Here is an 11,216-nt window from a genome sequence, read left to right on the forward strand (position 1 = left end):
ATCAGTCACAGCAGATCGTCAGCCGCCTGGCCCCTTCTCCGAGCCCGACCAGTGCTCTCCGTGTTCCCCCTCTCTCTTGCGCGCTCCGCCAATCACCAAGCTTGCCCGCCGCCGCGCGACGCTCTAAGTCGTCGCTTCTCCCTCCTGTGCCGCGCTCCCCCGCGCCGTATCGCCGCCATGAGCGCAAAGCCCTACAAGAAGCGCGTCATCCAGCAGGACTCGGACGAGTCGGACGACGACCAGCCCCTTGTGCGCTCTCTCGGCTCTTCTCTGCGCGTCAACGCGTCTCGACCGCCTCGGCTCGTTCGCCGCTCTGCCTCGGGCGGACCAGCCGAGCGTGTTGAAGGATCGGAACTGTAGCACTGACCTCGTCTGGCCACTTCCGCAGATCAAGCGCGTCAAGCCCGAGGATGCCGCTGCCGCCGACTCTCCCGTTGCCGCCTCGGCCGTGGCCGTCCCCAACGGCGACGCCCCGAGCGGGCAGGTCGACACCGTCATGAACGATGCCACCGCCGTCGCCCTCGACCCCAAGGCCAAGCAGCTCGCCGTCTTCACGACGGGCGACTCGGACGACTCCGACGATGACATGCCTCTCGCCGCCGTCGCGAAGCAGGGCGCCGCCGGTGTCGCCCACACCACGGGCGAGCCCTCGCCTGCGCCCGTCGCCGGTGCGGCCGGCGGCGACAGCTCGGACGACGAGCCGCTCGCGAAGAAGGCGCCGGCCAAGCCGAAGAAGGCCGCTGCCAACGGCAACGGCAAGGCCAAGAAGGGCGCTTCGGCGAGCTCGTCCGAGGACGAGAAGCCCCTCGCCAAGACCACGGCTGCTGCCAAGCGCGGTCCGCGCGCTTCGACGAGCCGCAAGAGCATGAAGGAGGAGTCGGACGAAGACGACTCGCCGCTCTCCGACGCCGACGACGGCGAGGACGACTACTCGAGCGGGTCGGACGCGCCGAAGCGGAAGCCGAAGAAGGCCGCTTCGTCGTCCGGCAAGGGCAAGGCGAAAGCCAAGCCCGCGCCGGCGAAGAAGGCGCCTGCGGCCCGCAGGGTCAAGAAGGAGGAGGACGATGCCGAGGGCTCTGCCTCGCCGGCGCCTTCCTCCACCAAGGCTGCGTCGGCGAGCAAGGGCAAGGGCAAGGCGAAGAAGGAGGAGGATGAGGAGGGCGCCGAGGGGAGCGGCGACGAGACCTACAAGTGGTGGGAGAATCAGCAGGACGGCGAGCAGAAGTGGCGCACGCTCGAGCACAGCGGCGTCCTCTTCCCGCCCGAGTACGAGCCGCACGGAGTCCAGATGAAGTACAACGGTGCGCGGTCGTCTCCCACGTTTACGTCCCGACCTCCGTGACTGACAAGCGACCCCGCGCCCGCAGGCAAGCCCGTCGCCCTTCCGCCCGAGGCCGAGGAGGTCGCCAGCTTCTTCGCAGCGATCCTCGAGACGGACTACGTCAAGAACAAGACTTTCGTCCAGAACTTCTTCAACGACTGGCAGAAGGTCCTCAAGGAGCACCCTCCTGTACGCTGCGTCCCGCCGCTGCTCCCGTGTCGGACACACCACTGATTCGATCGCCCATCTGCAGCTCGACGGCACCAAGATCAAGGATTATGACAAGTGCGACTTTACTCCCATCTTTGCCTACCTTGAGGCGGAGAAGGCGAAGAAGAAGGGGATGACGGCCGCCCAGAAGAAGGCGGCCAAGGCAGAGAAGGATGAGTTCGAGGAGAAGTACAAGACCTGTCTCCTGGATGGGAGGAAGGAGAAAGTGGGCAACTTCCGCATTGAGCCGCCTGGGTTGTTCAGGGGTCGCGGTGAGCACCCGAAGACGGGCATGCTCAAGGTGCGTCTCTGTGTCTCCTCCCACTGTCTCGCGTAAGCACGCGCTCACGTTACGGTCCCAAAGACGCGCGTGCGTCCCGAGCAGATCACCATCAATATCGGCAAAGGCGTCCCCGTCCCGCAGCCCCCCAAGGGCCACAAGTGGAAATCGGTCGTCCACGACGACAAGGTCACCTGGCTCGCGACGTGGAAAGAGAACATCAACGGTAACGTCAAATACGTCTTCCTCGCCGCCGGATCGTCGCTCAAGGGCCAGAGCGACCTCAAGAAGTTCGAGAAGGCGAGGGCCCTGAAGGTCTGCCCCCCGCTTGTCCCCTTGCTCTGTCTCTTCAACATCCGCATGCTGACACGACGGTGACCGCAGGAGCACGTCGACCGCATCCGCGCCGACTACACCGCCGACCTCAAGTCGAAGGAGATGGCGACCCGCCAGCGCGCCGTCGCGATCTACCTTATCGACCGCTTCGCGCTGCGTGCGGGTAACGAGAAGGGCGAGGACGAGGCGGACACGGTCGGGTGCTGCTCGCTGCGCTTCGAGCACGTCACGCTCACGCCGCCCAACAAGGTCACCTTCGACTTCCTCGGCAAGGACTCGATCCGCTACGTCAACGAGGTCGAGGTCGATGAGCAGGTCTTCAAGAACCTCAAGATCTTCAAGAAGGAGCCCAAGACGGTCGGCGACTTGCTCTTTGACCGCCTCAGCGTAGGATCTCCGTCTGCCGCTCTCGTCCCGCTCAGAACGCTGACGTCCGCTCGCCCACACAGACGCAAGTCGTGAACAAATACCTCACGTCGTACATGGACGGCCTCACCGCCAAGGTCTTCCGTACATACAACGCGTCGTGGACGTTCGCGCAGCAGCTCAAGGACACGCCGAAGGACGTCCCGCTCGCCGACAAGCTCCTCGCTTACAACCGCGCCAACCGCCTCGTCGCCGTACTGTGCAACCACCAGCGCTCCGTCTCGAAGGGTCACATGGCTGCGATGGAGAAGCTTACCGACAAGGTGCGCATCCTCCGCTTCACACGTCTCTTCGCGGTGTCGCGCTGACCCTTTCGCTCGCGCGCTCGCTCGATCAGATCCGCGCCCTCAAGTACCAGCGCATGAAGCTCCGCAAGCAGCTGTTCGCCGTCGCCGACAAGCCCAAGAAGTACAAGGAGGAGTACGGCGACGACGAGTCGGACCTCGACGACGACTGGATCGTCGAGCACGAGGCGGCGCTCGTTGACCTTGAGCGCGAGAAGATCCGCAAGAAGTTTGACAAGGAGAACCAGAAGCGCGCGACCGAGGGTGAGAAGCCGCTTGCGCAGAAGGAGCTCGACGAGCGCCTCAAGGCGGCCGACGACCTCGAGAAGCAGATCCGCCGGGACCGCAAGAGCGGGTACGAGGACACCAAGCTCGGCGAGGACAAGCTCTACGCCAACCTGCAGAAGATGGACGACCGCATCAAGGTCGCCAAGACGAACGCGACCGACAAGGACGAGGGCAAGGGTGCGTCTTCCCTTCGCTTGCTTCCTTCGACTGCTCGTTGATGCTGACGTACTCCTCCTACCTTCTCTCGTCGCTTCCGTCACCTGCACTGCCGACTTCGTCGTCGCCGCCGCCGTCCGAACCGCCTTCCTTGCTTCGCAACCTCCCTCCCCTCCATCGTCTTCCGAATTCCAGAGATCTCGCTCGGGACCTCCAAGATTAATTATATAGATCCCGTGAGTACCCTCATCAAAGTGACATTCTGGTAATGACCCCGAGTGCTGACTTGAATCCCGTCCGCTCTTCCGCTCTCCTTCGCACCTGCAGCGCATCTCGGTCGCATGGTGCAAGGCCAACGACGTCCCGCTCAACAAGGTGCTCACCAAGACGCTCCTCGAGAAGTTCCAATGGGCGACCCACGTCGAGGCCGACTTCGAGTGGTAGCCCGTCGTCCCTCGCCTGCCCTCGCGCTCTTCCCGCTTTGCCTCACCGCCTCGCCTTGCCCCGCCTCGCCTTGTACCGCATACTCCCCTCGTCTGTCAGCAGACGCACGTCGTTCCAGTGTCCTTTCCTGTCTTTTGCCCAGCTTAGCTTGCAACAGCAACTTGTCCAGCGCCTTGACCTCGCGAGAAGGGCCGGGTTCTTTTCGAGACCGTTATACGGGGCTCTGGCGCTCGCATGGAAGCTGGGTGTGGGGCCGTGCTCTGTGTCTTCCCCAATGCAGAGAAATCGGCCATCGAGCCCGATGGTGCCGTTCAGACTGCCTTGCCGGTCAAAAGCCCGCCCTACGGTCTGGGGCCTTGCCCTTCTGGCAGGGTGCTCAGCGGCGCAGTCTCAAGCTTCTTCATTTGTCTCACTAAACGGCCTACAAGAACCGAGCAGAAGAGGGCAGGGAGCGGGAGGAGCACCTCTGGAGCTTCTCTTGATCGTTGAGCGGCACCTTAATGATTGCGCACCGCTCTGCTATTGATCTCTCAGTAAGCCGAGTGACAGTCGGAGCGCGCCACGGATCTCGCATTCAGAGGTATGGACGCGCACGTTGCCGACATTGCCATTCCAACTGCAGTTCCGACTTGCGTCCTGCCGTCGAGGGTGGTCCATGCGAGCGCTTTGCAGTCTGCTCACTGTACTCGGCTCTGACTGGGAGCACCTGCGGACGCAGCTTGACGGCCGGACGATCGGCCCTCGAGCGGCAAAAGGAGAAAAAGAAACGACCACGGTGGGGATCGAACCCACGATTTCTTCCTGCGTCCACGGACGTCCAGTCGTACCGGAGAGAAGCGCCTTGCCACTGGGCCACGCGGCCTTCGTTGGAGGTCGCTTGCCCTTCAAACATCTATATTTCACTTGAGCGCTTGGCCCGTTACTGAGTAAGCGACAGTTGCTACACCATCACATGAGCAGATGCAGCCAGTACTGCAGGCCGACTGTGATGTAGAGCAACCCAAGCCTTTTGCAAGCCGCAAATTCAAGGGAACAAGGCAGACTCTTGAAGCGAAAGCGAAGAGGGATCATCGCCGCGGCAAGCTCGCGCTCCCTCTCGGCGTCTGCCTTGGCCCAGGAAGGTGCCGAAACAATGTACACTATTGCGTCTACAAGACCTCGTCGGCCAGTCCCTCGCGAGCCCGGTCGAGCTGCTCGCACAGGCCGCTCCGGTCGAGGACCTTCCCCTTCCTTGGCGGTTCCGTCTCGAGCGCCGCCTGCCACCGGTCGAGGTTGACGTTGATCTCGTCGGAGGTGAAGTAGTCGCCGAGCAGACCTGCAATGACCGCCTCGTCATAGAGGACGGCGCAAGCGGGCATGCGGGCCTCGCTGCAGTTGTCGCACGGCTTGGCCCCCGTGCCTGCGCGCACCGTGCCTCCTGCGCGACCGAGACGCACTTCAAAGGTCGTGTTCGACGGTGAGCCGAGTCGACCGCGGAGTAACGCGTGCGGGAACTCGTCGTCGTCATCGTCCTCCTCCTCCTCTGCATCGCTCGCTCGAAAGTGCAGCGAGAAGAAGAGGAGAGCGCCCTCGCGGGCTCGCGCAAGAGCGTGTCGAACTCGTTGCTCCTGCGACGCTGTGCCGCGAGCGAAAGCCGGTGCAGAGAGTTCCTGGCCACGGCGGAACTGGTATCCGCCGAAGAAGGCGACGGGCGGTACGCCCAGCGACTCAAGCTTCTCACGCCATCGCGGGTCAGCGCGAGCGTCGAGTAGTGCCTCGTATCGCCAGTCGCCGTCCGAGATCTCGCCGCGCTCAGCGGCAAGCTCGTAACGAGCGAGCTGCGGCAGGCGGATCGACGCGAGGTACGACAGCACGTCGCCAATGATGCTGGGCGGTGCGGTGCGCGAGCGATGCGGGACGTAGCTTCTAATTGCGCTTGGGCTGCTGCTGCGCATGAGTAGCGTTGCGGCGAGTCCGCGGAGAGCGGTCGAGAGCTCGTGGTCGAGAGACTGCTGATTGGTGATCTCGATGCGGCGGAGCGCCCGCAGGTTTGCAATTGTCCCTCCTCCGTACGCGCTCGAGCTGAGGTAGACGCCGAAGGCTGCTTCATCAAACAGCTGCACGAGCGAAGGTTCGGGTGGCGAGCAAGCGGTTGAGGAGGCCTGGAGACACTCGATAGTGAAGCAGACGCGCTCGATGGAGTCACAAGCAGCTCGAAACTGGGCGTAAGGGTACTGGAAAGGGTTAAGATTGCAGGGGTGTAAGCTGAAGAGGAGAAGGCGGTCGTTCTTGCCGCGGTGTCGGCGGATGAAGAGGGAGAGCGGTGATTTTGGGAGCTGGTCCGAGGTCTCGAGCAGATTCTGATGGCAGTAGAGCGTTGCCTCAAGTGCGCTCGTTGGATGATAGTTGGTCGGTGCCGGCTCGAGCTCGTTGCGCTGCCAGTACCAGAAGCGATCCCAGAGAGATGCGTCGTCTTGGAACGACTGCAGCGTGACGGTAGGCGTGTCGTTTCTCGCGTGGCTCGGTACGAGGGTCTGGACAATCCAGAAGCGATTGGCTGCCTGCGTGACAAAGATGAAAGGTGCCGGGATCTCGTCGAGCAGGTTGGCAGTCAGGTCGAAGGCGAGCTTCTGCGCCTTGTCGCTTGCCTTGGTGCCCTCGCCAGCAGGCCTCGGAGCTGGATTTGAGTCTAGCCAGAGTAAGCGATCGGAGACAGTTGGCAACGCCTCCTGCTGCAAGATGCGGATCTTCTCGGCGGTTGAAGCGAGGCGGAAGACTGCAAGACTCATGCAGCCAAGTCAGCATTGCAGTCTCAGAGCTGCGTCAAGTGTATGGAAAGAACTTACAGCCAGAGCGTGACTTCTCGTGTTCGAGGATGCTGCTCCCGCCAGCGCCAACTGGAAATGTTGTCAAGAGGATCACGTCGACCTCGCCAAGCGGAACGGGGCGCTCGGCCTGCTCAACGCCAATGCTGGAAGACACCCTGCCGTACAGCATGTCGTACTTGTTCGGCGCCCGCCAGCTCGGGCGCTCGTACATGCGGCCTGGGCCAACCTTCTGAGCGAGAGTCTTACGACGCTGCTTGTGTGCCCGCTTGATCTTGGCGATATCGATAGGGCGACTCCTCGCTCGCAGCGAGTGTGTGCGGCTTGCTGACGTGAGGAAGAACTCGAATCGCCGTTGAAGAGCAGGAGGCGCAAGTCCGGCCGAGCGCGGGATGGGGAATTGCGACTCGGGGGCGCGCGCCTCGAGTGGTGCAGCAGCGCTCGGATACCGCTTGCCGATCTCGACGGGAAGCTGCGCGTCGCGTGCGAGACCGCTCGGGGGCAGAGGGTGCGGCGCCTTCCCGGCGGGCAGCGGCGGCGGAGGCGGCAGCTGCAGCTCGCGTGCGATCGAGCGGAGAACTTGCTCCTTGTACTGCGCGCTATAGTGCGTCTCGTCGGCAATGTAGCTGCAGTATCGCAGGATGTCGTCGCAGGGAATCAGAACCGGAGGTTCGCTCGTGCCGTCAGCCAGGTCGTGCCACGCTCGTGCCAGAAGATTCTTGGCCGTCGCCTGTGGCTCGAGCGACATCTGCTGTTCGTCTGGCCGAAGCGATAGGCGTCAGCGCAGCTGGGGGCGCCGCCGGAGAGCCGATCGCGAGAGCAGGCAGACGAACAACGCACGAGCTCTGACCAGGCGAGGGCGGGCTTCCGGCGAGCGTTTCAGCGCTCGTAGGCAGCAGTCAGAGCAAGCTTGAGCTTCGGTTGCGGCAAACAGTGGTCGCGGTCGGCGCTTGCGCGGGGAAGCTGGCGCGCGCGAACCTCTCGAGAGGTCGGCGTCAGACAGGGGGACGCAGTAGAGTGAGTTTTGGCCGCGGTCGCCGAGAGCCACGTGCTTGGGGGAGCAAGGCCGGGCGATGCAGCGCGCGGTGTTCGGTCAAGAGCACGCAGCAGGGCTGGTCAGCCCCACAAAGTAGTCTGCGGGCCGTAGGAGTCATTGCGCGCGACGTGGGCAGACGCGAGGGGTGCACGGTGCACCCCCAAGTGCGCCTCCCCTGATCTTGGCTCGCTCGCGGCCAAGTCGCTTCTTCTTGGACAGCACCCCTCTCGCACCTCGTGAGCTTACCTGCCAGAGACTTGCGAGTGTAGCGGCGTCCTTCGAGGCTCTGCGCACTGCCGCTGCTACTTAGGGCGAGACTCGCCCGTCGCTTCTCCTTCCTGTCTCCCTCTCGCACATCTCGTTGGTGTGTACGGTCTTGCGGTGCTTGCTTGTTTGTCCTTGCGAGTCTCTACTGTGCACGCGCTGGCTGAGGACGCCCTACAAGAACCGTTAAGGGCAGTCCTGCCAACGTTCTTCTCCGACTGCATCTCCTCGTTGTCCGTCGTCCGGTGTGCGTGCGGACGGGGAGCTTGGCTCTCAGACTGAGGTGCCGCAGCTGGCGTTTCTGCTTTTGCACTGCACTGCCCTGCTCGCTTGTCTCTTGCGCCGTCTTGCCCTCGTCTTCTCGCTTCTGTTGTGCGACGGCGCAGAAAAAGCACAATGTTTGTGGCTAACCGCACTCAGTAGGTCCTTCTCTGCCCAACGACGGCAGCGCATAGACCAGTCCTCCCCAGCACGCTTCCAGACACCGATGAGAAGGCTTGTCAGGAAAAGACGGCATCACAGATCACTGCAGACAGGAAGGTGGGGAAGACAGATATGAGTCAGAGAAATTCAGCAGCACAGCTGGCCTGGCAGTGGTGAGGAGAAGGAGCCAGTGGGGATGACCCACGATCTTCAGCTAAAGCCTAACTGCCATACAGTCATCACCGGAAACTGACGCCGTACCGCTTGGCCACGCGGCCTTGTGTTGTTCAACGGATTCAGGCTACCTTACACATAGCCGACAACAGGAAATGTCGAGTCGTCGACTACGGCGCAGAGGTAGGCCCCCTCCAGAGTTCGCAACCACCCTGGGCTGCTGACACAAGGAGCACCCTGCATATCTTCCAATCACCTCACAGAGACGCCATTACAGACACTGCAGGCTTGCGGACACTTTGCACCCGAGGAAAATGCCAAGTCGTCGACGAGAGCGCACAGAGCCACCCTCTTCAGAGCCCACAAACCCCCTGCTGCTGACACAAGGAGCACCCTGCATACCTTCTGACCCCCTCCCCAAAGACACTATTGCAGACTTTAAGACTTGCGGACACTCTGCACCGTAGAAAAGTGTCAATTCATCGACGAGAGCGCACAGAGCCACCCTCTCGAGAGCTCGCAATCCCCCTGCTCTTGCTCAAAGTTCACCCTGCATACCTTTTAGAACCTCACAGAGACACTTAGGCAGAAAGCACATGCTCGCGGACACTTTGGACCATAGAAAAGTAGTGCCCAGTCGTGAACGCCGGCGCAAAGGGTGGCCCTCAGAAAAGCCCGCATGCCTCCGCCTGCCCGTTGAGGAGAACTTGAGCTAGCTCCTGACCACCTCACAGAGACGCTATCGCAAAAACTACATCCCCGCCAGACACTTCGGCGGCGCCTCCCCCCTTTCGCTTGAGAAGGCCGACGGCTGAGCCAGCCTGCTCCCGCTAACACAATCCGCTGGAGCCGTTTCAATGATCGTATGCATATCTGATATTTCTAAAGACGCCAATCAGCTGGAGAGGTCGCAAGAGAATCCGTGACGCACGATTCGAGCATGCTGAGAAGCACGCAGGACGCAGCGGGAGGAGAAGGCATACCGCTGGCCTTCGCCGCAAGCACCGGCCCAGACGTGCACTCCGAGTGTAGCTTGTCTACAGCGCCAGCAGCAGATCACACGTCCCAGTCTGGCCGTCCGCTCAGTCTGCCACCACCAGCGCTTGACCAGCGCACGCGAGCGAGCGCGTCGAGCCGCGTCGCCCAATTTCATCTTTCTCGCCAGTACAGTCGCGAGCATGGAGCGCAAGCACCTTTGCGTGCTGCCAGAGGGTGACCCAGTCCGTTTACCAGACTCAGTGCGACCGGCTGACCTCTGCACACTCGCAGGCGTCCCACTCGACTCCAGCGACCCCTCGTCTTCGTCGGCGCGCTTCCTCCGGTTGCCGCACCCGCGGAGCCGTACGTGCACTCAAGCGTCTCGCCTGAGGTCCTCTAGCTGACGCGAATGCGCTTTCGCAGGTCAGCCATCGCTGTTCCTCCCCTACTCCTCCTCGATCTCGTCGCCGGACGGCCTGCTCGAGGTGCAGAAGATCTCGCTCGACGCTGACAAGAGCAGGAGCTGGTTCATCGAGCAGGAGACCGTCTCAGGTGCGCATATCATGGCCCCGCGACCCCTCACGAGACTCACGCTCCATCTGGCAGACGGGTCCCTCGCCCTCTTTTCCCCTTTCGACCCCGTCTTCCTCGCCATCTCGTACCTCTCGCTCCTTCCACCACACTTCCAGGCCTACAGCGACCTGTGGGAGTCGATCGGTCAGCTTCGCTTTGACGAGGACGGCACGAACAAGGCCACAAAGAAAGATGCGCAGCCAGCCTGCGAGGCGGAGAACCAAGCAGACTTTGCCGAGGATGTCGCACGCCTCTCGCGGATGGAGTGCGTGCGTAGGCGGCTCGCAGAAGTGTGCGAGACGCAAGGTGCGCTCCGCCAAGTCGATACGAGCAGCGACCTCGGGGAGCTGACCGGCTTTTCCGCAGAACACGAGTCGACAACCCTGTACCGCCTCTCGCAAAAAGCAGCGCTCGACCTCTTACGCGCCAAGGTCGACGCACTCGCAGATGCCGCCAGCGGTGTCTTCGGACCCCTCGAACCGACCGAGCCGGGCGAGGACATCAAGCGGGAGGAGGACAAGCCGAGCTCCGCGCAGAGCGACGAGCAGGACCCTTCGAACGCGGGCGTTCCGAGCCGCTATGAGACGGTCTCGCGCGGTCTCGCCAAGGAAGATGCCGGAAGTGGACACGGCCTGAACGCGCAGCTCCAGACCGGTACGTACCCCGATGCCCCCGCGCTACGCAGCAGAGTCCGAAGGCTGATAATGCGCGACCGTGCATCCGCAGAGGCGCGGCAGAAGTACGCCGTCAGCATCATCGCCAACTATCTTCCGCCAACGCTCGCAAAGTCGCTTCTCGCATCCTACACGTGCGTCACACACAAGTAACTGCAACATGTAGGACGACAAAGCTGACGCCTGCATGCTGAGCAGCTTCCCCGAGCTCACCAAGTACCTCTCGGCCAACACGACTTCCAACGTCCTGCAGACGACGTACTTGCCCGGGCGAGGGTCCGCCAAGCTCGAAGTCAACGGCGGGAGCGATCAGGGCTTCGGAGCCGCGGCAAAGAAGCGCAAGGCGGAGCAGTCCAAGGGCAGCCGCGGCGTCGAGGCGCTCAAGAAGGTCAACACGAAGGGCATGTCGAGCCTCAAGGATCTGTTCGGGAAACAGGCGGCCAAGAAGACGGCGGCGCCCTCTGCGGATGAGAAGGAGACAGACGGGCCCGCCAAGAAGAAGCGCAAGACGTAGACCTTTTCGAGACTGACTGCTTATGCGGCTC

The 11,216-nt window shown here is 62.5% G+C and overlaps 3 protein-coding genes across 3 annotated transcripts; 2 read left to right on the forward strand and 1 right to left on the reverse strand.

Moving 5' to 3' along the window:
• Positions 1-177: 177 nt before the first annotated feature.
• TOP1 (DNA topoisomerase 1) lies at positions 178-3,745 on the forward strand (the record flags this gene model as incomplete). Its single annotated transcript, XM_076651163.1, has 10 exons — positions 178-249; positions 389-1,301; positions 1,368-1,510; positions 1,575-1,832; positions 1,896-2,126; positions 2,196-2,534; positions 2,597-2,836; positions 2,911-3,322; positions 3,497-3,537; positions 3,629-3,745. 10 exons carry the CDS (start codon positions 178-180, stop codon positions 3,743-3,745), a joined length of 2,766 nt encoding a protein of 921 aa, XP_076503318.1.
• Positions 3,746-4,893: 1,148 nt separating this feature from the next.
• Positions 4,894-7,297, reverse strand: JCM10292_007309 (uncharacterized protein; the record flags this gene model as incomplete). The annotated part of the gene is made up of 2 exons (XM_076651164.1): positions 4,894-6,500; positions 6,571-7,297. 2 exons carry the CDS (start codon positions 7,295-7,297, stop codon positions 4,894-4,896), a joined length of 2,334 nt encoding a protein of 777 aa, XP_076503319.1.
• A 2,327-nt stretch (positions 7,298-9,624) lies between these two features.
• JCM10292_007310 (uncharacterized protein) lies at positions 9,625-11,185 on the forward strand (the record flags this gene model as incomplete). The annotated part of the gene is made up of 7 exons (XM_076651165.1): positions 9,625-9,658; positions 9,716-9,787; positions 9,848-9,976; positions 10,031-10,303; positions 10,364-10,651; positions 10,724-10,805; positions 10,870-11,185. The coding sequence occupies 7 exons, from the start codon at positions 9,625-9,627 to the stop codon at positions 11,183-11,185; spliced, it is 1,194 nt and encodes a 397-aa protein (XP_076503320.1).
• Positions 11,186-11,216: the final 31 nt, after the last annotated feature.

The sequence above is a fragment of the Rhodotorula paludigena genome (genome assembly GCF_050403205.1).
Source record: "Rhodotorula paludigena JCM10292 DNA, Rt_paludigena_JCM10292v1_ctg46, whole genome shotgun sequence".
In the NCBI taxonomy this organism is placed as follows: domain Eukaryota; kingdom Fungi; phylum Basidiomycota; class Microbotryomycetes; order Sporidiobolales; family Sporidiobolaceae; genus Rhodotorula; species Rhodotorula paludigena.